This window comes from Tasmannia lanceolata, unplaced genomic scaffold, assembly GCF_043159265.1.
Source record: "Tasmannia lanceolata isolate RefF3 unplaced genomic scaffold, GAP_Taslan_0.1 ptg000016l, whole genome shotgun sequence".
Classification (NCBI taxonomy): Eukaryota; Viridiplantae; Streptophyta; class Magnoliopsida; order Canellales; family Winteraceae; genus Tasmannia; species Tasmannia lanceolata.
The window spans coordinates 19,319,750-19,344,809 of record NW_027518693.1 but is presented as its reverse complement, the minus strand read 5'-3'; the positions used below and the strand labels follow the sequence as shown (position 1 = coordinate 19,344,809).

Genomic DNA, 25,060 nt, shown 5'->3' with positions numbered 1-25,060 from the left:
AGTTTCACTGAAGAGACCTTAAATTTATAATGGCATCCTTCTAAATATGTCATAACTTTATCATTTCCTTCTAAATCATGGGAACCAAAAAAATTCCTAGGAAAGAATTTTCTGTCAATCCAAACAGGGCCTAAATGGAAAAATACAATATTTCTTCATTTTCTAACGAAAAAGTCATTATATAATTCAAAATTACCTATTTCGTCCACAATATTTGAACTTCTCTCTATGTTTTGTCTTTTGTAAGGAAACTTTAGCCCCGCGATGGAAAATGGGATGGGAAGGCTTGGGTTTATTAAAGGAGGTTGGATTTCTAAGGGGTTGAGATTCCTAGAGAAAAAATTATAGAGATTTATTTAGAGAAAAACCTTTATCACGTGGCGGGGCTGGGCTGGGCCGGGCCGGGCCGAGTAATGACATGGACGTGGTGTGCTTGTGATGTAATTTTTATTTATTAATACTTATGTTTACCAATTATTTATTTATGTTTACCACGGTTTATCATTTACCATTCTTAAACACAATTTTGAATTAAAGTTTAAACACGATTTATTAAATAATGTTAATTACCGTTACAGAACGGTTTAATTATGTCGCTTAATATTTAAACACGATGTATTACATCTTTTGACAAAAGGAATCTCCTCAATTCCTTTTAAACATACGTTGTCGCTGTTTAATTATGCCACTTAATGTTTAAACATGATTTACTACATCTTTTTGACAAAATGCATCTCCTGAATCCCTTTATGTTAACTAATATTCTTTTACTCTCCTATTTTTTAAAGATTACCTTTTCCGTTATCTCTCTTATCAAGGCAATATAGTCGTGTTTGCGAGACATGGCATTATTGCACACTCCTAAAGTGGAGTTGTTGTATCCTAGAGGCATACACTAGAAAACCCATTTGATCCATCGACTTGACTCATCATATGTGGGGGCGGTATTTTCCTTAAGGACAAGAGAATCATATCCGTGCCTCGACTCAACCAATAAGTCATTCCTTTACCTTTGATTATTGCTATTGGTTTGGGTTTAAATATCCTGCAATTTCATCATTCTATTAATAAAATCCCAAAACCCTATACATCTTAAACTACACAATCATTATCATGAGAAATATCTTTCACACTTGTTTCCAAGGAGCTAAAACTATTCTCAGTGGGGCATTTCATTGCCCAATTGGCCATGTAGTTCAACTAATTCTCCAAGCTCTGATTCCATCTGCTTTCTCAGCTCTTCAAGCATGTCCTCATTCTGCTCTACCCCAACATTTACTCCATTATCACTTTTTGGATTTCCATCTTGAGCATCCATAGGAAGGCCACCAAATTCTGCTGTTGTCTCTTCTTGAATTTCTTCATTTTGGCCTAGCCCGTTTTGATCAAGACCCACGTTTACTACATCATCAACATGAGAATCCTCTTGAACACAACCAAAGTCTAATGTTGTCTCTTCTTTTTCTCTTCTTTTCCTTGAATAATGAAGAAGTATTACTAGCAAGAGGCAAAATATTACGAAAAGCAACACTCCTGTCACAGATAAACCCACAATAAGTGGAATCTTGTTCTTTTCAGGATGTTCTAAGCCATGTTCTAAGCCTGGGTTTCCTGTAACACTGCAAATTAGAAGAGGCATTCAAGGATTAAGGCTAAGTATTAAAACCTACCATAAAGAAAAGCAGAAGAAGCAAGTATGAAAACCAGTTTGACATTCTTACTTAATGGATATTTTGTTGTTATTTATAAGAGATTCTGGCAAGCTTCCGGTGAATCTATTGTAGGCTAAATTCCTGTCATGAACATGAGAAAAGATTACAAGAAGAAATTTTTTGAACTACTACTGGTTTAAGTAATTCTTTCTTTACTTACAAGTCCTTCAAGTTGGGTAGTTTTCCAAGGAAGTCAGGAATAGGTCCAGTTAGACTGTTATTCTGCAAGTCACTACAAAAAAAATCTATGAAACTTCTGTTCTCTTTCTCTCTGTCAAGACACAAATTAACATGAACTTACACAAATTCAAGAGCTTGCATTTGACTGAAATCACGAAGAGAACCTTGGAGTTCATAACCTGAGAGATATCTGAAATGATTTTATTTTACAGAATGGAAAAGAGAGAGAAATCTCAGTCAGAAAATCCGGAAAGGCTAGTTCTAATTGGAAAGTAGTATCCACTCATGTTTTGATAGGGGCACTTCTCTTAGGACACTGTTAATCATTTTTTGCCATGTGAGATCATGCAACGAAGGTTTTAAATTTCGGTTTCGGAGGTAATTTCGGTCCTAACCGAAACCGAAATTTTAGCCGAAATGCCAAGCGAAATTTGGTAACAGGTGCTCGAAATGTCGTTTTTGGGCCGAAATTTCGGGTCTGAAATTCTGTAAATGAAAAATAATAATAATATTTAATCTTAAATTTCACCGAAATTTCCAAAATTTCGACCAAAATTTGGAACGTTCCGGTTTCGGTGTTGATCGAAATAAATTTCGGATTTCGGTCGAAATTTAAAACCTTGCATGCAACTGAACACATGGCAGGAAATGTTTGGTTGTACCAGAATTTTGTATTGGAGGCAAGTCATATCATTTTTCATACAAATTTCTCTTTTAATTTCCGTAATTTTTCAGAAATTAGTACAATCCCAGATCCTTTTTCTTCTGGGTCTCACCATTAGATGGGCCTTCACCTGGATTGTTCATATCCCTGACATGCTAGATGAATGATCGATGTGACCTTTTCTACAAAATCAACGGCCGGCATTGATCCGATATGTGACATCTCACCATCAGGCATATTTTTGGCCAGGAATCTTCCATGGTGAAGCCCATCCATAAGTGGACCTGATACGGACCCGGGTCCATTTCATACATAGTACCATGCCTAATAAATTGTGGATCAAAGAAGGAAACACAAGGAGAAATAATTAACATAGTATAAAAATAGGAATTAAGCATACAAGCTAATTAAGACTTTATCTTAGACTTATTCCCCCCGTCATGTAGGTGGATACAAGAAAATAGAGTCCTGAGAATACAATGCCTATATCAATCGATCTCGGGCTGCACCCCAAGTTCAATAGCGAACCAAAGTATGCCCGCACGCCCGCACTTCGATAGAAAGAACCAAAGTATGCCCGCACGCCCGCATTTCATAACTATTTTTTTATAACTTACAGATAGTTATGAAATGAGGCTCTAAGCCTTCTTGAGAAGGCACCCTTTCACATGAAACTATATGCCTCTTTATTTAAGAAAATATATATTTTTTGAAGAAAAAATCCTTTCATAAATGTCTTTTGAATCAAAACCACTTTTCCCGTATTTATATTTTAAAAAAGGGAAATGTTATTTTCACCCCTTTTTTTTTTTTTTTTGAACATCATGTTATTTTCACCCCTTAAACAGATAAAATCTCCCCCCCCCCCCCTCTCTAATGGTTTCTTGAGAATGGTTCACCCTTGAGGATAAATTCACCCCCTTTAACGTTTTCCTTTGCCTTTAAAACTTAACGGATAATGTTAAAGGGGGGGTTTATCCATCAGAGCGCGGGGGTATCGTTTCCCTTTAAAAAGGGGGATGATTTTTTCGCCCCCATGCCCCTCCCCGGTAATGTGAATTGTGGGCAGACTTTAACGCTTTTTGACGTCAATTCACATTAAAACAAAACTCGGGTCGGGTCAGGTCGGTTGAGATTTTGCTAAACAATGAATAGGAATCAACCCGAACCCGATCTGATTTTAAGGTAAAAGCTCAACCCGAATTCCCAAAAATCAACCCAAGTTGCACCCTTAATCCAACAGGAATAGAAAAAATCACCTCCCTTTAAAAATAAGGGATTTGCTAGGGATCATCACATAAAGGCATTTTGCGGAAGGGCTGTTGCACGAGAGCAGGCACCTCGGATGAACTAAATGTACAAGACAAACTCGGAGCATATGTGGCTGCTCTGTCATGCAACAGCCATTACGTGAAATTCCTTGTGCGATGGTCCCTAGCAAATCCCTAAAAATAAATATATTTTAAAAACATCTAACAAGAATGACATTGAAAGCTTACACTTACAGAGCAGTCACTCTTGGCGGGTCGTCGCTATTGCATCTCAACCATTCCCAAACTGTGTTTGCTGGTAGGCATGGATCTCCTGTCCATCTGCTTATGCGCTCCGAATTGTACCCAAGCTCTTCTAATCCTCTCACTGACATATTTTTTCATTCCATTAAGCAGAGAAAAAAGGAAAACAATGGAGATACCACAACAGTGGACCCTACCTTGATGGGATTTGGTACAAGAACTAAAAGGAGGATCCTAACCGTCCAATCTTTATTTTGAAGCGATCAGTAAGATCTAAATATACAATGCCCAACATCCACAGGGTGTAACTTCGAGCTTGAGTTTCCATTACGGCCATATCTAGGGGTCTTTTCCTAGACCCAATTTAGAATTTGGAATAATCAACCCAATTTAATTTCGGGTTAAGTTAATCTTGAGGCCTTGGAATAATCAACCCTAACCCAACTCGCCCTAACCTAACCCAACCTTTCCCAATTGGGAAAATCTGGTTAGACGAGTTGGGATAGGGTTGACCCACCTCGACATGAAGCTCAGGCTGGATCTGGTAAGGATCAAGATAATGCTATATGGGCTAGGGTTGGCCTCAACCCAGTCCAAGTTGCACTCCTAGCTAGGAGTGCAACTCGGGTCGTTTTTTAGAAATTCGGGTTGAGCTTTTACCTTAAAATTTGGTCAGGTTTGGGTTGAGTCCTATTCATTTTTCAGAGAAAGCTCAACCTGACCCGACCCAAGTTGCACCCCTTGCTATATAAATATTGAGGAGCTCTATGCAGTCTCGGAAGAGAACCTCTAAGTTCCACAAGTGGATAATTGCTAGATTGACGTATATGATCAATAGATTATATTCCTCTTGCCTAAATAATATCAGAAACCTTAGACAAATGAAAGATAAATGAGATTTTTTAAAGGAAAGCTCACCATCATCATCCATAGTTCCTTCAACCAGATCGTCGCTCACAATAAATAGCTCCATCGCACTTATGATTGGAGGTAGAGTTGAATTCTGTGTTGGGGCAAGGGTTAGAACGAAAGATCCAACGGTTGTATTTGTATTCCCAGAGATCTCATCATACATCTCGTATCGAGGAGAAACGGTAAGATTGTAATTTTCTCCATCCATGTAAACATCAAATGTTCTGGTCTGGTTTAAGTCAAGCTCTTTCACTTCGGTGAAATAGAGATTGACATACTTGGACTGTTTGATCTGGGGTTGATCAAGATTAAACATAAGAATAATGGAATCCGACGGTGCAGGAGCTTCTATAGCTGTTTTTACCACGGTAAAAGGAGGGTCATCATCCAAGGAGTTTGTTGGGAATATATAGTCAGCAATAACTGTGGGGTACCTTGTCGAGTATACAGGGTACCAGATCCGGCGGTGGGTATCAGTTAGGTACCTACAATTTTGCATTTTTCGGGCGTGATTAGTCATATTCTAACTGAGAAGCATATAATATGCACATACATACATAGGGAAATGATATATTTTTTCCCTTTTTCCACTTGGTAAAGTCCCCTCCAGTGTATTTATGAATACTCTTTTACCCTGAAGGGTAAAGTCCCAAGTAAAAAATGAGCTGAATATATCATTTCCTTATATGTTAGTGTATGTGGCTAGATGGGTTTTTTTTTACTATTATTCCAAACAAATATGAGCAGGGTAATTGTATAGGTGGGGGCCACTTTTAAATGATCAAAATTATTCATTTGATGGCCACTACTATGGATAGGATATACCCCAAGGATCTTCTCCATTGGATTATCCTAACCGTTCACATAGTAGTGGCTTTAAAATGAATGAAGTAAAATAATAAATAACTCGAATATCTCTCCATAGGATCTTCTCCACTACTATGAACCCCACCTCATTCTACTAGTCACGTGGCACTTCTTTGTTCAGCTCTTTGTTTCAAGTAGGGCTGCAACTCGGGTCGGGCGGGTCGGGTTTTGGAGAACCCAACCCTACCCGAGAAATATCTCGGGTCGGGTCGGGTCGGGTTTTTTTTCGGAAAACCCACGATTCCCAAACCCGGCCCTACCCATGATAAATCTCGGGTCGGTTCGGGTCGGGTCGGGTTTTTTCACGTTGACGCAAATTTTTAAGGAAAATTCTTGTTTGGCAAGGCAACTCAACTCATAGAAGCAGAAATTACACTCACATTACACTTGAATCAAACAATGATGTAATTACACTCACATCACACTTGAATCAAACAATGCTGTAATCAAACAATGTTGTAATTACAATCAAACAATGCTGAATCAAATACTTGAATCAACTCGACTCATAGAAGCAGAAATTACACTCACATACAGTAACAGTGGGTGCATGGGTTTTCACTTTAACTTTGGGATAATTACATTTACACCCCCTCTAGTTTCTGACACATCCACTTCCACCCCTATAGTTTAAAACGTGACAAATACACCCCTGTAGTTTCAATTTGTTTAAGGTTTGCCCCCTCAGCTGAAGGTTCGTCCATAGATTGAAGGGTTAGGATGATCCGATGGAGCTGATTTTTTGGGCACACCATATCTATGTCAGGACCCATCAAATGAACGCTTTGGATCATCCAAATAATGTGGACCCTACCCGAATCCAAACACTACCAAAAAATCATCCAAATAATGTGGGCCCACATTGTTTGGATGATCCAAATCGTTCATTTGATGGGTCCTGACATAGTTAGGGTGTGCCCAAAAAATCAGCTCCATCGGATCATCCTAACCCTTCAATCTATGGACGAACCTTCAGCTGAGGGGGCCTACCTTAAACAAATTGAAACTACAAGGGTGTATTTGTCACGTTTTAAACTATAGGGGTGGAAGTGGATGTGTCAGAAACTAGAGGGGGTGTAAATGTAATTATCTCTTTAACTTTTAACTAACAATAGAAAAAAATGTACATACTATAACTTATGTAACTCGGGTCGGGTCGGGTCGGGCCCCTTCAAACCCGGCTCGACCCGAAACCCATGAAACCTGAACCCGACCCAGGCTATTTTCGGGTCGGGTCGATGCGGGTCGGGTTTTACCCGGCTCGAGTTGCAGCCCTAGTTTCAAGCATATCTCTAAAACTCATTGACTCAACTCGAATATGAATATGAATATGAATAGAAAATATGCTAGAACTTTTATCGAGTTGAGTCGACTCAACTAAATTTCGAGTGGAGTCATGTTTTTGAGTTTTTTTAGCAATGGATTCAAGATTAATTAAACTCACCCGGTAGCCTCTGATCCTCCGAAATCCACCCTGTATTTATTGAACAAGGCACGATTACTGTCCATCTCACCATACATTTCAGACGGAATTGGGATCATTTCAAGAGTAGAAATGAAGGGAAGCTCACCATCCCTCGTTCGAGCAACACAGACACTTATATTATCGCGTCTTGATACTATGATTGCTTCATATAAAAGGGGTCTATCAAGTGAAGAATTAACAGTGGCCCAAAAATTACCATCAAGCTGGAGATCAAAGATGGGCGGCTTTGATCGCCTGTCATAGTTACCATAGTAAAATCCGGCTCGAATGAGATATTTCTCTTGAATTGTGGCTGGCAGTGTGTAGCAGTTCTTGTTTTGATCGGAAAAGAATCGGAGAGAACTCATCTGCTTAGTCCAAAAGGGAGTGCCTCGGAGAACTTGCCCGTTGTGGCCTGTGTCAATGAAGTCGTGATCGGTAGACCATTCTATAATAGTCGAGAAATCAAGGTATGAACTCTCCGCTCCACAGTCAATGTTCACTGAGTCGTAAAAATCTGTAGAATCTCAAAGAAATTAGCAGCCCAGAAGAGAAGATTAAAAAAAATTAGAGGGATGCTAAACTCACAGTAGCCCTTGTAGAAACCGGCTACAAGGGGCCGCTGATAACCGCACTCAGGATGGCATGGATCCAATGGAGGAGCCCTTGGTTTGTACAAGTGCTCCTGTGAGTATAGCATCCCTAAAAAAATTAACATGGATTTTTTAATTAACATGCTAAGTCTGATGACATTCTTAGTTGTGACAAGGTTGAGTTGGAACAGTTGAGTCAATTGCCAATTATTAAGGCTCTTCTTGTTTTGGATTTTGAGAACAAATTGTAAGTCCAAAACTGATTACTAGACTCAAATTTACGTTTAGGCCTTGTTTTGGATTTGAGAACCGATTGTGAGTCCAAAACTGATTATTGGTCCTATTTATGCTCATTGTCTTCTACTCATCTTTCTCATCCTCTTTATTATGTACTTCTTCTTCATATTCTTTCACACTTTATTGTTTTTGGTTTTTGTTATTGTTTATGTTTTCCTTCTAGATTTGACTTTAAGATTTTATTGGGATTTTTATTATTTTTGCGGCATAATATGATTGTAAGACGAATAGCCCCAAAGAAGAAAGGAAGGATGAAAAAAATTACCAGGATAAGCGAACAATACAAGTAATAAGAGGAGTGAAACCATCTTCCCATCCAAACGAACACTGCTATTCTCCTCACACTTACAGAGAGTGCAACTAATTTCCATGAAATGTTGATGAAGAATTATACTTCGAGTTGATGTGGAAAGCAAGCAAATATTTAAATGGGCAGTCGGCAATAAATGGATAAAATAGAGGAAAATGGTTTTTCTTGTTTGGCAAGGCTCTAAGGTCACAATCACAGAAGAAGAGCTTATCTTGCTTGTCCCACCAAACCCTAGAGGTGGATTCTTGTGATCTTGACCATTGATTTGGTGGGGCCTTGTCAAAATATTCACAATTGGATGATCCTAATAATCCAATTGATGAAAAGTGGAGGACGAAGTAATGATAGAGAGAAGAGCAATGAATGATTTCGTATGTGTTAGGGACTTCTAATATAAGAAACTCTAACCCCTTTTTTTGTTGGCCCCAAATTGAATGGTTAGATTATGGGGCAATGTAATGAATAGATGTTGATAAAGGATTAGGGAGATACAAGGCCAAAGGGGCATGTGGGCTCCACTAAAAGTACAAATGAACACCAAGATGAAAACTTATATATATATATATATATAAAACACTACAAGAAACTTGGTGTTATTCTCCTTCCTTCTAAATCTCTACACTTCTTCTTGTCTCTTGTTTCACCTATTTACTTTCTCTACACCGATGCTATATATTTAGGGAAATGTTATCAGCACTACTGTATTTTGATGAGGGAACTCCTCACTTTATTAAAAGTACGGTATGGCCCGAACCATAGGATGATCCAAACCGTTCATTAGATGGGCCACAGCATAAATAGGTTATGCCCCCAAAATCATTTCCAGAGGTTGAACCTAACCCTCCGATCTATAGAGGCCTAGGATCAACCCTCTAACATTCAGATCTGAGGGTTAGGATCAACCTATGGAAATGATTTTTGGGGCACAACCTATTTAGGCCGTGGCCCATCTAATGGATGGTTTGGATCATCCTATGGTGAGGGTCATACAGTACTTTTAATAAAGTGAGGAGTGCCCTCATCAAAATACAGTAGTGCTGATAACATTTCCCTATATTTATAGACGCAAACCACTCCTAATATAACTAGCCACATTAAACACATAGTCGTAGTTCCCATGAGTCCCTTAGGCAATTGCAAGAAGAAACATTTATGGTGGAAGAAAAAAATTTCTTGGGAATTTTTTTCTTTCCTCAATTTAGAGGAAAATGGTACGATTATAGTTAACTTAAAGGGATATTATAAAAAATTAAAGGCCTCTCTAAGTAAAAATTGAATAGGGTTGGTTCATGTCATCTTTCATGTATAAAAAAGGTACGAAGTTTTAGAAAAAAATTCATTTCCAAACTTTTTACGACATTCCTGCAATCCAAACAGGGCCTTAGGTCATAGATATCCCCAATGGACTCTTGGAGAATCTAACCTAGTATAAAAGACATAGGAAACATGTAAAGATTCTTCACTTCTCAATACAAAATAATTACCCGAAAACACCACAACAATACTTCATTTATTCCAAGGCATATTGGATTTTGGTTTATACATTGTTTGATTACACGGGGACAAAAGTAACTTGAATCACCCAGATTCAAGTTTCAATTGGTGAGACCTTAAATTTATGATGGCATCTCTCTAAATATGTCATAATCATATCATTTTCTTCTAAATCGTGGTTTAATTATGCCGCTTAATGTTTAAACGTGATTTATTACATCTTTTTTTACAAAATGCATCTCCTCAATCCTTTAAGCATGTGTTAACCAATATTCATTTATAACTCTCCTCTATTTTAAAGATTTTTTACCCGTTATCTCTCATATCAAGGCAATATAGTCGTGTTTGCAAGACATCCAGGTCGCATGAGTGCACAGTCCTAAAGTGAAGTCGTTGTATCCCAGATGCATACACTAGAGAAGACTCATCATATGTGGAGGGCGATATTTTCCTTAAAGGACAGGCTAATCATATTCATGCCTCGACTCAACTAATAAGTCATTTTATTAATGTAATCCAAAAACCCTACACATCTTAAACTACATAAGCATTATCCTTAGAAACTTCTTTGAATTGCCCTTATTTTCATTGAGCTAAAACTATTCTTACCGGGGCATTTCATTGCCCAATTGGTCATGTAGTTCAACTAATGCTCCAAGCTCTAATTCCATCTGCATTCTCAGCTCTTCAAGCATGTCCTCATTCTGCTCAAGCCCATCACTTACTCCATTATCCCCTTCAGGATTTCCAACTTGAGCATCCATAGGAAGGCCAAAAGGTTCTACTGTTGTCGCTTCTTTCATTTCCTCATTTTGGCCCCTCCCATTTTGATAAAGAGCCACATTTACTGCATTATCAACATGAGAATCCCCTTGAAGGGTACTAAGTTCTACTGTTGTCTTTTCTTGTTCTCTTCTTTTCCTTGAACAATGAAGTAGTATTACTAGCAAGAGACAAAATATTACGAAAAGCAGAGCTCCACCCACCGATAAACCCACGATAAGCGCAGTCTTGCTCTTTTCAGGAAGCTCTAAGCCCGGGTTTCCTGTAACACTGCAAATTGATGAGGGTGTCAGGGATTGAGGTTAAGTATTAAAAAGCTATCATAAGAAAAAAGCAGAAGAGGCAAGTATGAACCAGTTTGATCTTCTTACTTCAAGGATATTTTGTTGTTATTTGTAAGAGATTCCGGCAAGCTTCCACTGAAGCTGTTGTAGGCTAAGTTCCTGTCATGAAAATGAGAAGATTACAAGAAGAAAATGTGAAACTACTAGTTACTCCAGAAGTTTAAGCTGGTAGAAATAGTGTTATTTAATCTTTATACTTTAACACTCCCCCTCACGTGTCTCCTCTTTTTTTAGGGTTGGCCTACACGTAGCACATATGTGGCCCCTCTTTGGGTTTGGCAATTTCATGTCGACTTTTGCTATCAAGGATGTTTGAACTCATGATCTTTGGCTCTGATACCATGTAAAACAACCAGGCCAGTTACTCCAAAAGCTCACATGGTATCAGAGCCAAAGGTCTTGAGTTCAAATTAACCTCCTTGATAGCAAAAATCCATAGCCAAACCAAAAAGATGAGCCACATGTGCAACGTGTAGGGCAACCCTAGAAATAAGGGCCAAACGTGATGTGGAATTTTAAAGTATATAGCTTAAGATTTTGCAGTAACTGGTTGTTTCGCAGAAATTTTTTGAAGTACTAGTTTAAGTAACTATGTTTCTTTACTTACAATTCTTTCAAGTTGGGAAGTTTTCCAAGGAAGCTAGGAATGGTTCCACTGAGACTGTTATTCTGCAAGTCACTACAAAAATCTATGAAACTTCAGCTCTCTCTCTCTCTCTCTCTCTCTCTCTCTCTCTCTCTCTCTCATACAGACACACAAGGCAAAAATCAACATGAACTTACATAAATTCAAGAGCTTGCATTTGACTGAAATCACGAAGAGAACCTTCGAGATCATAACCTGACAGATATCTGAAATGATTTTATTTTACAAGATGGAAAAGAGAGAGAAATGACAGTCAGAATTCCCCGAGAGGCCAATTTTAATTGGAAACTAATATCCACTTCTGTCTTTAATTATTTTTTCAGACTGCATGCAACCTAGAAACGGCTAGTTATTTTTTGCCACGTGGTGGACCGATGACTATTTCCCGGTTGATCATCAACTGAACACGTGGTGGAAAATGATTGGCTGTTCCAGAGTTTGTATTGGAGGCATTTTTCTTATTAATTGCTCTTTTAATTTCCTTGATTTTTTTGTAAATTTCACTTGGATTGTTCATAGCCCAAAAATGCTCGACGAATTGATCTGATATGTGGCATCTCACCATCGGGCATATGTTTTTATATTCAGGAATGCTAAACTCAAGGGTGTCCTTTCAAAAATCCAATGAAAGGGCACCCCCATTGGCTGAACGTCCCAGGAGTGCAATGAATGTTCTTTTGACTTTTACATATTATTATTAATGAGCTTTGGTAACAGTGCACCTAATAGGGCCGCCCTTTTACCCAATTTTTGCAAGGGCGCCCTTGAGTTTAGTATTCCTCATTTATATTTTGAAAATATCTAACAAGAATGGCATCGAAAGCTTACAGAGCAGTCACTCTGGGCGGGTCCTCGTTATTGCATCTCAACCATTCCCAGACTGTATTTGCTGGTATACATGGATCTCCTGTCCATCTCCTTATGCGCTTCGAGTTGTAGGCGAGCTCTGCTAATCCTCTCACTGGCATTTTTCATTCCATTAAGCAGAGAAAAAAAGGGAAACAATGGAGATACAACAATAGAGGACCCTACCTCAATGGGATTTGGTACGAGAACTAATAGGGAGGATCCTAACTGACCAATATTTATTTGGAAGAGATCGACGATATCCACATAGACAATGCCCAACATCCATATGTTATAAATTCGAGCTTGAGTTTCCGTTGCGGCCAGATCTAGGGGTCTTTTCCTAGACACAATTTACTGTTTGGAATAATCAACCCAATTTAATATCAGGTTAGGTTAAGATTGGGGCCTTGGAATAATCCCTAACCTAACCCAACCTTTTCCAATTTCGAAAATTTGGTTAGACGAGTAGGGTTAGGATTGACTCACCTCGACACGAGGCTCAGGTTGGATTGGGTTAGGGTCAAGATAGTTCTATGGGCTAGTGTTGGCCTCAACCCGCCCAAGATGCACTCCTAGCTAAGAGCGCAATTAGAGTCTATTTCTTGGAATTCGGGTTGATCTTTTACCTTAAAATTGGGTCTGATTTGGGTTGATTCCTATTCATTTTTTAGCTAAAGCTCAACCTGACCCAACCCAAGTTTCACCTATATAAATATTGAAGAGCTCTACGCGGTCAAGGGAGAGAACCTCCAATTTCCACAAGCTGAATAATTCCTAGATTGATGCATATGATCAATGGATTCTAGTCCTCTTGCCTAAAGAATATCAGAAACCTTAGGGAAATTAAAGATAAATGAGATACATATTTAAGAGAAAGCTCACCATCATCATCCATAGTTCCTTCAACCAGATCCTCGCTCACAGTAAATAGCTCCATTGCACTTATGATTGGAGGTAGAGTTGAATTCTGAGTTGGCGCAAGGGTTAGATTGAAAGATCCAACGTTTGGATTTGTATTCCCAGAGATCTCATCATACATCTCGTATCGAGGAGAAACAGTGAGATTGTAATTTTCTCCATCCATGTATACATAGAAAGTTCTGTTCTCGTCGAAGCCAAGGTCTTTCACTTCAGTGAAATAGAGAGTGATGTACTTGGACTGTTTGATCTGGGGTTGATCAAGATTAAACGTAAGGATAATGGAATCGGACGGTGATGGTGCTTCTATAGCTGTTTGGACCACTGTGAAAGGAGGGTCATCATCCAAGGAGTTTGATGGGGATATATAGTCAGCAATAACTGTGGGGTACCTTGTCAAGTTTATGGGGTACCAAATCCGGCGATAGGTATCAATTAGGTACCTACAAATTTACATTTTTTGGACGTGATTAGCCATATTTTAATTGAGAAGCATAATATATAGGCTTTGAGATGAATGACGTAAAATAAGAAATAATTAAACAAAATATAAGAGAAAGATATCCACAAATTATAGTGTCAAATTAAACTCAAAATTGTTCAATGCAAGAAATTTTTTCTATGGCCCATCAATTGCAAGCCACAAAAGATGTACTAAAAAAACATTGGTGTATGTGCATATATATAGTTAGGTCTCTAATAATTAATATTGCTCTTGGCTGCATTTTATATAAGATATTAGAAATTATTAATTACTAACTAGGTGTTCTCGATCTATAAACTCGCACCATACATGTGCGACCACCATATAATTTATCCAATTTTATGTGTTGATCCTTACAGGCTACACGTACGATAGTCGTATCAGGGTTCACATCATTCACCATTGCAAAAATAAATATTCTAACTAAAATGTAATATTAATCAATTTTTAAATATCTAAATGATCGGTTAAATTTTTTTAATTTTTTGGAAGAAATAATATATCAAATTGGGTGATGATATTGTCAACCCCGCCCGGCATTACATCCACGCTCCCCTTTTAACTTAATTTGACGTGAAAAGTGGGCAACTTTATGTCAAATCACGTTTTAAGGAGAGCGTGCAAGTAATGCAGGGGGGGTTGAAAATATCATCTTCTTATCAAATTTAGTTTATACGGTCATGATTGTTTGGAGGTTATTTTGGTTACTATAGAGAAGGAAAGCGATGTTTGATTGAGAAACTATAATCAAAGGGCTTCTGGTAATTTTCCCTTCAACTCAATTTTTAAAGGGAGACTTAGTTGAGAAGGATAATCAAAGGGCTTTTGGTAATTTTCCCTAAACTCAATTTTGAAAGGGATATTTAGTTGAGAACTATAATAAGGGCTTTTGGTGGTTTTCATTTAATTCAATTTTGCTATTACTCTTTCAAGCATAGCACTAAAACTAGTTGAGTAAACTTTAAAACGCGCTTAAGCAAACTCGACTTGCTAGAAAAACAAAGTTCTCACATATAACATGCTAGTTGTAAACAGGTGAATTTCTCTCTCTCTCTCTCTCTCTCTCTCTCTCTCTATATATATATATATATATATATATATTTGTAGGAAAATATACTGGAGTTTTCATCGAGTTGAGTTGAGTCAACAAAATTTCCAGTCGAGTCATGTTTTGAGTTTTTGAGCAATGGTTTCAAGATTAAACTTACCCACTAGCCTCCGATCCTCCAAAATCTACCCTGTATTTATTGAACAAGGCATGATTACTCTCCATCTCACCGTACATTTCGGACGGAAGCGAGATCAATACAAGAGTAGAGATGAAGGGAAGCTCATCATCCCGCGTTCTAGCAACACAAACACTAATATTATCGTGTTTTGATACTACGATTGCTTCATATAAAAGGGGTCTATGAAGCGAAGAATTAACCGTGGCCCACAAATTACCATCAAACTGGAGATCAAAGATGGGCGGCTTTGATCGTCCGTCATAGTTACCGTAGTAAAATCCGGCTCGAACAAGATATTTTTCTTGGCTAGAGGCCGGCAATGTATAGCAATTCTTGTTTTGATCGGAAAAAAATCGGAGAGAATTCATCTGCTTACTCCAGTAGGGGGCGTCTTGAAGAACTTGCCCATTGTAGCCCGTGTCAATGAAGTCGTGATCAGGATACCATTCTATAAGGGCCTGTTCAGTTGCGCCTAAGAAACGGAAACGGAAAGGAAAATAGACCTCGTTTCCGTGGAAAGGGAGTAGTATGGTCGTTTTGTTGGCCACTAATAGAAAGCGCTGGGAAATCCGAAGGAAGACGTGGAATCCGAATAGAACGACGTGGAGAGGGTGTTTCCGTGAAATGAAATCCGTGCGGTAGCCTCGGATTCGCACGGATTTTCCTCGATCACCGCCTCTGCTCCTCTCCAAAAAACAGAAGAGAAGTAAAAAGAGAAAAAAAAAACCCAAACCTCAAATCCAAGAAAAGCACGAAGATCCGAAGCTTTTACCCATAGATTCGAAGCTCTGTGTTGTTGTCTTCAACCTTGAGAAACGATTTTTCTTTTTTACAGAACAAGGGTTTGAAGAAAACCCATCAAGAAAAGCACGAAGATCCGAAGCTCTTACCCATCTGTTGAAGATCCGAAGCTATGTGTCCTCTTCCACCTTGACAAAACGATTTTTCTTACTCAGAAATACAGAACAAGGGTTTGAAGGAAATCTCTGCCCTAGTTTATCTTTCCAAACAGAGGAAGAAGCAAAACCCCAACCATCGAAAGGAGAAGCTGAGCTCTTTCTTCTCCAACCGAAGCTTGCCTCCAATCCTCGAACAGGTACGCATCCTCCTCCTCCCTTTCTTCCATTTTTTTCATTTTTTAGGATATTGGGTATGAAATCTCTGGTTTGCTATGGAGCAATGGGATCTTTGGTTTCCTATAAACCCTTCCATTTTTTCGTTGGCTTATAAACCCTTTGGTTTGCTGCAAACCCTTTAATTTTTTCCTTCGCCTATAAACCCCAGTACGAAATCTGTGGTTTGCCATAAACCCTTGCAATTTTTTTTTGATCTTTCGTGTCTAAACCCTTTTTTAGTTTTTTTCTCCCATTTTTTTGCTCTTCTCATCTTTGTCTAAGCTTTCTAAACCCTAGAACTTTTCATGGATAATTTTTCTTTGTTGTATTTTCCTTTTTTGTGGCATTTTTTCTGAAAACCATCGTTTTTTAGCTGTAATCTATGCTTTGGAGCCCTCATTTTTGGCCTGATGTCTGTTTTTTTCACTTATTTGGGCTTATCTGTGTTTATCCATTTTGGGTTCTGGACTAAAAATTATTTTCCTGATTTGGAACTGTGATATTGGTGGTGGTGTTAATCAGATCTGATTTTTTGCAGGGGACACCAATTTCTGATTCTCAATTCTGTGAAGAGATCCTAACTTGCGAGGTAATAAATCTAATGTTTCTTTACATTTATCTTGTTGTTCTAATCATTTATGATGTTCCTCTTTCTTTATCTTGTTGTTGATCCATTATTAGTTTGCTTCATGATTTTAATCTTGTTTGTATGTGATAGTAGCATTGTAGGATGACATTCTACTTGAATGTTGAGATGGGGGTATTAATGGTGGTATTTGTGGGTTATGGATGGATGGTGGTATTTGTGGTATTAATGGTGGTATTTGGTGGTGTTTATGGGGGTAATAATGTTATGGATGGATGGTTTATGGAGTGGTTGTGTATGGATATATGGTTTCTGGAGGGATTTGGATATTCATGGTTGGTAGGTTTATGGAGTGGTTGTGTATGGATGGATGGTTTGTGGAGGGATTTGTATATTCATGGTTGGTAGGTTTATGGAGTGGTTGTATATGGATGGATGGTTTATGGAGGGATGGTATATGCATGGTTGGATTGATGGTTTTTGGATGAATGGTTTATGTGTTTAAGATGCCTTATTTTTTATTGTGTTGTATTTTCTATTGAGTCATTGACTTCTTATTTAGAGTAAGATGCCTCGTCGTCCTACAAGGAGGAAGAAAACAGTGTTGCGAAGAGCTGAGTTGAAGCGTAGGAATGAGTTAGTTCGGCAAGCAGTCGCACTACTAGTGGCTGGTGCTGCTGCCATCTTAGTACTTTGGAAAGAGTACTATGAAAAGTATCTTCTCAGAGCTCCCTATGAAAGCAATTACTTAACGCGTCGTACGTTCATATCTTTTGTCGTCGATTCAGATGAACATTGTCATAACTTGCTACGGATGAACGTCAGCTGCTTTCGTCAATTTGTTGAAATATTTAAACGGGCGGGAACCCTAGAAGATACAATCCATTGTAAGGTGGAGGAGCAAGTTGCCATCTTCTTGCATATTGTGGCACATAATCAGAGGGTTAGGACTATTAGAGCATGTGCTAGACGTTCAGGGGCAACTGTTTCGACGTATTTCAACAAAGTTCTAAAGGCAATTTTGGGTATGCAAGATTTCTTCATCAAACCACCGACAGGTGAGACACCATCGCAGATTGAGGGGAATCCTAGGTGGATGCCATATTTCAAGGATTGCATCGGTGCAATAGACGGGACATACATACGTGCTAAAGTACGTATTGAAGACAAACCTGCCTACTTTTGTCGTAAGCATTTTATAGCTCAAAATGTTTTGGCGGCCTGTGACTTTGACTTAAAATTCACGTATATCCTAGCCGGATGGGAGGGTTCGGCTTCTGACTCGAGAGTGTTAGCGGATGCATTAACAAGGGCTGACAAGATTCCACTTATTCCAGGTACATTGTATATGAAATAGTTGCATTCTAGTAAACAAGTTCCCACTTATTACTAGTTGCTGATATAGAATTTTTTTATTTGTAGGAAAGTTTTACCTCGCCGATGGCGGGTACCCTCTCTTACGACATTTCATTACCCCGCATCGTAAGACCGCATACCACCTAAGTGAGTGGAGTGGGCGGCGTCCACGGACTAGTAATGAGTTGTTCAATCATAGACACTCGTCCTGTCGAAATGTCATTGAGCGCACATTTGGCGTCTTGAAGAAGCGTTTCAATATTCTTAGTGAAGAACCAATGTACAGTATCGAGAAGCAGATTGACATCTTCTTAGCATGTTGTTGCATCCATAATCATATTCGACGTTTAATGCCTAATGATTCAATACTAGAAGATGTGGACAACTTTCTAGCTAGACAACTCTTACTACAAACTGTGGAAGATGAGGACATACCACGAGATCCTCCTGAATCAAGGGATGATGACAAAAGAGCAGGAGAGGAAATTAGAAACACGCTTACCACACAGATGTGGAATGATTTCAGTAGACATCATTGACGTTATATGACTCTTTTACTGGTTATATGACTCTTTTACTGTTTCGAGTAACTTTATTATGTTATGATGGTTGTATGTGTGTTATTCAAGTAACTCTGTTGTTATTAGTGTGATGGATTAAAATTTTGAAGGAATATAGTAGCTAGTTGTTTTGGATGATGTATGCTGTGTCTTTTGATGGTTGTATGTGTATTTATTGAAGTTGTTATACATCTCAGGTTGTTATATGGATGTATGACTCATAACGAACATATATGTGTATATTGAATCAGAATGTCAAGTGCGCCACAAACCTCGCAGAAGAGGGGGAAGAATGTCATTTGGAATGACCAAATGGACAAGGTGCTCGTAGATACCCTTCTAGTTCAAATCGCAGAGGGGTACAAAATCCCAAATGGTTTTAAGGATCATGCTTATGTAGCTGCGGCCACTGCAATGAATGCCTTTTTCAACCTCCAACTCAATAAGGAGCACATAAAAAACCGCATCAAGACTATGAAAGAAACATACAAGAGTGTTTGCATCATCCTGAGTAGAAGCGGTTTTGGTTGGGACAATGAGACCAAAATGGTGACCTGCGAGAGAGAGGTCTACGACGACTACGTCGCTGTAAGAAACACTTCCTCTCAAGATACAATCTTCTTATAGTAATATCATATCCAATATCTTCTTATTTTTTATGCTCCTTCTCACAGGCTCATCCAAAACATAAGAAACACTTCACTACTCATCATGTTTTGCATGACGATATGTGCAAAATCTTTGGAGACGAGTTCGCAAAAGGGGCCGGGGCTAGGACGCGTGAGAATCCAAGCATAGCAAGTTCGCAGCCAGTCAGTCTTGATGACATTGGGGATGACTTTGCAGACCATACCCCCATGTCTCACCACCAACCATCTCCAGAAGCAGATCCTACTAATGGTGGTAGTGAGACATCTCCCTTAAGACGGGATGGTACCAGAAGACAGAGGGCTCGTCAGGGTGGGGCACATTTGGATAGTATGTCGCGTATCTCAACAAGCATGGACAAGGTTGCCGATGCCCTCACAGGTGATCGTCCCCCTGCTTACCTTGCACAGCTTCGCGAAGCTGTTAGAGGGGTTGGGGGTTTTTCGCAGGATATCTTGTTGAGGACCACGGAGTACCTCACAATAAATCCATCTCAGGCGCATCTTTTCATCATGTACGAGGAGGATGAGAGGAGGTCGTACATCCGAAGGAAGATGGCTCGTTTCATTAGGCAACAGATGGATGATTGAGGGTGGTTATGGTGGTAGTTACTGTTATATGAACAATCTTTGTTTTATTTTGGTTGGTGGTTATTTATTTTGGATGTTCGTAGCTATGGTGGTAGCTTTTATTTTAGATGTTAGTAGTTATGGCGGTAGTTATTTTTATTTGTTTGGGATCTTTGACATTTGGATGGCGGTTAATGGTAGACGGTGCATATTTTCTATTTTGACATTTGGATGATGCTTTGATATCTTTTCATCGAAAATATTTTGTCTTTTTGTTAGGTGAGTATGGGGAAGCAGAAGTACTATGCTGTCTTTAATGGCAGGAGGCCTGGGATTTACTACACTTGGCCAGAGTGCCATGACCAAGTTGACAAATTTAGCGGAGCATGCTACCGCTCATTTGGGACGTTGGCGGAAGCTCAGTCACAGCTAGACGCATATTTGGAGAGAGCCAGGTATCGGAGCAGCGAAAGGGTTGAGGAGGTAGAGGAGTTGCGAAATGAAAGGGCAGAGGTGGTGCCACAGAGGATGTTACCATGGGTTTCCCTCCTTCTTGTTGGGTCCATTATATTGCTTTTAAAATCTGCTTCTTAAGTTTGCTGCTACATTTTTAAAAGCCAAACCTATGGTATTCCCTCCTTGACCTACATTCAAACCAACTATATGGGTCAATTTCAACTCTCTTACATAATACCAACAGCTTTTTAGAGGTTGTAGATCTGTCAAACAACAAAATTACAGGTGGGTTTCCTGAATTTCAGGAAGGTTTGGGCTTGAAACTGTTTAATTTGTCAAACAATCAGATCACAGGGCAAATCCCAACTCAGTGGCAAGATCCCAGATATCTTTTTGGGTTTAAAAAACATCAACCATGTAAACTTCAGAGCCAACAGACTGTGTGGGCAAATTCCACAAGGAAGACCTTTCAACATCTTTCCTGCAGCAGCTTATGCCCACAACCAGTGTTTATGTGGCAAACCTCTGCCACCTTGCAAGGGAAAAGGCTAAGGAGAATAAGAAGCTGATGAGAATTAGTCAGTAGAGTGCTGACTCAGCAACCAAGTAGGACATTATATTTCCATGTCAGCATTTTCTAGTAAGAAAACAAAGAGTCCACACAAGTAGTTACATAGCAATGCCATATCAGAATTTGTTAAATAAGGGAGGATTGTGTCCGTTGTAACAATTCACACCAAATTCCTTTCTTTCAATTAGACTTTCCCAAATTTCCTTTTTTTTTTTCGAGGTTCGCAACCCAGTCCTAAGGCTCTGTTTCTTTTCACAAAAAATTAATGATTAAATAGCTTTGATATCATGTGAAACAACCAATTACTCCAAAAGCCTAAGCTGTTAGAGTTGGTGTTATTTAACCATTTATGTAATTCTAGAGTTGGTGTTATTTAATAAACTATACTTCACATGCCATGATGAGAAAGATTGCATATATAAGCTGTTCCTTTTACATGCTTCAATATTGCCATTGCATATTTCCTTTCAAGTGAGGCCAACTTATGCTGCTACATTTTTAAAAGCCAAAGTGGTCCTTTCTATCTCAGGCAAAGGAACAAGGAGTAGCTTTGGACTGTATTTCCTCTACTGGAAAATTTGTTTTACATTCTTCTCTCGACCTTCAAGAATACCAGAAAGTTCTAGATTTTCTTCATGCAGATTTCTTATGCATTGGATGCCCAACACCACACCTGGCTTATTAAATGGAACAAGGAATTGATGTGCTTGGATAATCTATTTTTCATGTCTGATTCCACACAGATAGCTTTTGCAAGTTATGACAGAAGATTATCATTGTGCAATAGTCTGCTTCTTAAGGGGAGGGTGGTATCTTACTGTCTGTGATTACATTCATTCCGTTCTGTGATTATCCGGGACATTGACGAATATCAAGAAAGACATTTCTGAATACGATCTGATTTCTATCTCTGTTTGTTCCATTTGAAGAAAGGGAGGATCCTAAAGAATCGAATCTGTCTTGAATCTTTGTTTGATTAATCAATGTTTGATATTCTGATCTGTGGTAGGAACTGATCTGTGGCCTATCCTAAAGGTAGGAACTGATCTGTGGCCTATCCGAGAACCATATCTGTGGTATGAATGAAAGCCTGTAAAAAATTCAGTGTTAGTAATGTATCAGATTAGTACATCAACCAATAAAAAGGGATTTGCCAGTGTGCCACAGAACGCATTTCGCGGATGGCGTGTTGCATGTGTATATATATATGTACATCAACCAGTTTCATATATGACAATTCCATTTTTCATATATATATGATTATTGGACTCAAATTAATGTTTAGTTTTGAGTCCAATAAACAGTTTTTGGAGTCCCAATCACTTCTCTCAAAATCCAAAACAATCAGGGCCTCATTCAATTTTGAGTCCAACAAATATTTTTGGACTCACAATCAGTTCTCAAAATCCAGAGTGATTGGCCCTTGGCGGATTACATAGGTTAGAGAGGGATATTGGTGTACATTGAACTATGCCCTCAGTATATTGATATGTTACTGTTTTAAATGGTTACCATCATTATTGCCTGTTTAACTATTCCTTGTTGATTCAAACACTAATAAATGAAACTTGGAACTGGGTTTTGCAGGCACTCTTGTATTTTGGATAGGTGCTTGGCAGTGAACTCTCGCCACTTCTTTTCAATCTCAGGCTAATAGAGAGAACCAGAACTTGTATCAAATAAATGAATGCTTTCATCAAGCAATATTTGGCAAACTATTCCTTGATAATAACCCTCAATCAAATAAATGAAATCCTTGATAACAAACTATTCCACTGTCAAGTTTCCACCCATCATGGGAAGTTCTTCCCATAACACTCTTTTACTGTAGGGAAGACTGACAATTTTAGGGGTGCAACTTGGGCTCAACCCTAACCTCAAGGGTTCAACCTGATTTCGGCTCAGGTCAGGTTGGCATTTTCTTGGGTTAGAACATTTTGGTTTCCAACCTTCTATCTACAAAGCTCAATCACTAAAATCTGATTTTGGTGTTCATACCAAAAAAAAAAAATTCAAAGGAACCAGTGAAGCATATTCTTGAAAGGGTGTAAGAAAACCTTGAAGTTTCCTTTTTCTTTTTTCTTTTTTTTGAGAGGGAGAGAGATGGTTTGGGAGGAGAGAAAAGAGATTTCCGTGTGAAAAACCAACACCAAGGATAGAGGTGTGGGACCAAATCAACATTAGAGTTAGAATTAACACTAGAATCAGAAAAAGAGATTTCTGTGTGAAAATCCAATTCCTAATTCGAATGCTTTTCCATACACTAGAATCAGAATTAACATTCCCTTCACCGTGGGAATAAGAATAGGATTGGAAATCGGGTGTTCCAACCCGACCGATTTGGAAATCGGGTTGGGTTGAATAAATCAGGTTTAATTAGGGTTAAGTCACTTGGACAAAAGGTTTGGGTTGAATTAGGGTTAAATCACTAGAATAAAAAAAACAAGTTTATTTTCTGCATATTTTTTAAAATACTGATATTTCTTGTGTTTTTTTGTAAAATATTTTTTCAACATTTCCAAACATGGCCTTTTTGTTCCCAATAAGTACCTTCATTTCTTAGTTATTAATGTTTGCTTGCCCATATTTTTACCTGAAAAAATACAAATTAACTCCATATAATTTTTCATAGAAAATGATATTTTCACCACTTCTGTGATGTTTCTTTTCCGTTTCCCTGCCAACTGAATGCACATTCCTGTTGTTTCTTTACTGTTTCTTTTCCGTTTCCTGGCAACTGAACGCGCACTCTTACTGCTTTCTTAGCAGTTTCTTTTCCTTTCCGTTTCCTTTCCGTTTCCTTCTGCCACGTCATTTCCTTTTCCTTTCCGTTTCCTGCGCGCAACTGAACAGGCCCTAAGGGTCGACGAATCGAAGTATGAACTCTCTGATCCACAGTCGATGTTCAACGAGTCATCTGTAGAATCTCAACGAAATTAGAACCCAAGAAGGGAAGATTAAAAATATTAACATGCATTTTAACACGCGAGTTGGATGAGCTTCTTAGTTGTAACTCGGTCCATTTGGCACAGCTGACTTGATTGGCAATTATTAAGGGCTTATTTGTTTTGGATTTTTAGAACCAATAGTAAGTCCAAAACTAATTACTGGAGTCAAATTTACATCCCGATTTGGATTGTTAGAAAAACATTTATGATGGAACTTTTTTCTTGCGAAAAAATTTTCTTCACACAATTTAGAGGGAAATGATAGGGTTAGTTCGAGTTATATTTTTTTCATGTGCATGCAAAAAAAGGTAAGAAATTTTAAAAATATTTTTCTTTTCCAAACTTTTCTAGAAATTTTTTGCAGCCTTACAGGACCAGGCCTGTTTGTTTCGGTTTTTGAGAACCGATTTTCTGACAAGTTTTTCCTACTAATATAGTTTTGAGAAAGGAAAATGATATCAAGGCACTCGTGTGCCAAGGTCGTACGAGACATCCCACATACTTTTGCCATGTGTACCATTGGAGGAGTATGTTTGTCATTTAATAAAAAGGAATAATACAGATACACCCGTCAACTTTCAGACATTTTCAACTCTAGCCCTGACTTTTAAAAATCACCAACTACACCCCTAGGGTTTTAATTTGTGTAAGGTAGACCCCTTCAGGTTCGTCCACAGATCGAAGGGTTAGGATGATCCTATGGAGCTGAATTTTCGGGCACACTCTATCTATATTAGGGCCCATCAAATGAACGCTTTGGATCATCCAAAAAATGTGGAATCACTGTGTTTTTTGTAGTTTTAGATTCGGGTATGGGGTTTGGAGGGGGTATGGGGTCTTCATTAGCATTGGTAGTGTTTCAAAAGAGGGGCTCTACTTTATACAAATTGAAACCCGAGAGGGTGTAGTTGGTGACTTTTAAAAGTCAGAGTTAAAGTTGAAATGTCAGGAAGTTGAGGGGGTGTAACTGTATTTTTCCCGTAATAATAA

General features: G+C 38.6%; 4 protein-coding genes and 1 long non-coding RNA gene across 6 annotated transcripts; 2 read left to right on the top strand and 3 right to left on the bottom strand.

Moving 5' to 3' along the window:
* Window positions 1–705: 705 nt before the first annotated feature.
* On the bottom strand, window positions 706–8,598 carry LOC143847794 (putative LRR receptor-like serine/threonine-protein kinase At1g51880). Its single transcript, XM_077356561.1, has 8 exons — window positions 8,470–8,598; window positions 7,294–7,831; window positions 4,989–5,467; window positions 4,062–4,194; window positions 2,014–2,082; window positions 1,873–1,944; window positions 1,722–1,793; window positions 706–1,619 (listed from the first exon to the last, which is right to left on the bottom strand). The coding sequence occupies exons 1-8, from the start codon at window positions 8,573–8,575 to the stop codon at window positions 1,160–1,162; spliced, it is 1,929 nt and encodes a 642-aa protein (XP_077212676.1). The 5' UTR covers window positions 8,576–8,598; the 3' UTR covers window positions 706–1,159.
* Window positions 8,599–10,986: 2,388 nt separating this feature from the next.
* On the bottom strand, window positions 10,987–11,817 carry LOC143848212 (uncharacterized). Its single transcript, XR_013235344.1, has 3 exons — window positions 11,743–11,817; window positions 11,163–11,234; window positions 10,987–11,061 (listed from the first exon to the last, which is right to left on the bottom strand). It is a non-coding gene; the product is annotated as an uncharacterized LOC143848212 (long non-coding RNA).
* A 788-nt stretch (window positions 11,818–12,605) lies between these two features.
* Window positions 12,606–16,387, bottom strand: LOC143847980 (putative LRR receptor-like serine/threonine-protein kinase At1g05700). Its single transcript, XM_077356752.1, has 4 exons — window positions 16,272–16,387; window positions 15,241–15,939; window positions 13,513–13,991; window positions 12,606–12,742 (listed from the first exon to the last, which is right to left on the bottom strand). Exons 1-4 carry the CDS (start codon window positions 16,385–16,387, stop codon window positions 12,606–12,608), a joined length of 1,431 nt encoding a protein of 476 aa, XP_077212867.1.
* On the top strand, window positions 15,825–20,873 carry LOC143848664 (uncharacterized). 2 transcript variants are annotated; one of them, XR_013235443.1, is made up of 6 exons: window positions 15,825–16,357; window positions 16,915–16,965; window positions 19,130–19,466; window positions 19,553–20,130; window positions 20,375–20,723; window positions 20,857–20,873. XR_013235443.1 is itself a non-coding variant. In XM_077357657.1 (5 exons), exons 3-4 carry the CDS (start codon window positions 19,131–19,133, stop codon window positions 20,114–20,116), a joined length of 900 nt encoding a protein of 299 aa, XP_077213772.1. In that variant the 5' UTR covers window positions 15,825–16,357; window positions 16,915–16,965; window position 19,130; the 3' UTR covers window positions 20,117–20,130; window positions 20,375–20,865. The 2 variants fall into 2 exon arrangements, 1 of the variants encoding a protein (XP_077213772.1); XM_077357657.1 differs by having other exon boundaries at window positions 20,375–20,865.
* LOC143847979 (uncharacterized) lies at window positions 17,143–19,101 on the top strand. The gene is made up of 3 exons (XM_077356751.1): window positions 17,143–17,301; window positions 17,525–18,299; window positions 18,385–19,101. Exons 1-3 carry the CDS (start codon window positions 17,143–17,145, stop codon window positions 18,855–18,857), a joined length of 1,407 nt encoding a protein of 468 aa, XP_077212866.1. The 3' UTR covers window positions 18,858–19,101.
* Window positions 20,874–25,060: the final 4,187 nt, after the last annotated feature.

Coding starts and splice junctions, on each gene's coding strand:
- LOC143847794 (XM_077356561.1), bottom strand. CDS start 8,575: ATGGAAATTAGTTGCACTCTCTGTAAGTGTGAGGAGAATAGCAGTGTT. Junction 2,083..4,061: donor CCGCCAAGAGTGACTGCTCT/GTAAGTGTAAGC, acceptor AAATCATTTCAG/ATATCTCTCAGGTTATGAAC. Junction 1,794..1,872: donor CTACCCAACTTGAAGGACTT/GTAAGTAAAGAA, acceptor TGTTCATGACAG/GAATTTAGCCTACAATAGAT.
- LOC143847980 (XM_077356752.1), bottom strand. CDS start 16,387: ATGGAAGAAAGGGAGGAGGAGGATGCGTACCTGTTCGAGGATTGGAGG. Junction 15,940..16,271: donor GGGGTTTTGCTTCTTCCTCT/GTTTGGAAAGAT, acceptor GGAGAGGAGCAG/AGGCGGTGATCGAGGAAAAT. Junction 12,743..13,512: donor AGGAACTATGGATGATGATG/GTGAGCTTTCTC, acceptor GAAAAATGCCAG/TGAGAGGATTAGCAGAGCTC.
- LOC143847979 (XM_077356751.1), top strand. CDS start 17,143: ATGGTGGTATTTGTGGGTTATGGATGGATGGTGGTATTTGTGGTATTA. Junction 17,302..17,524: donor GATTTGGATATTCATGGTTG/GTAGGTTTATGG, acceptor CTTCTTATTTAG/AGTAAGATGCCTCGTCGTCC. Junction 18,300..18,384: donor CAAGATTCCACTTATTCCAG/GTACATTGTATA, acceptor TTTTATTTGTAG/GAAAGTTTTACCTCGCCGAT.
- LOC143848664 (XM_077357657.1), top strand. CDS start 19,131: ATGTCAAGTGCGCCACAAACCTCGCAGAAGAGGGGGAAGAATGTCATT. Junction 19,467..19,552: donor TCTACGACGACTACGTCGCT/GTAAGAAACACT, acceptor TCCTTCTCACAG/GCTCATCCAAAACATAAGAA.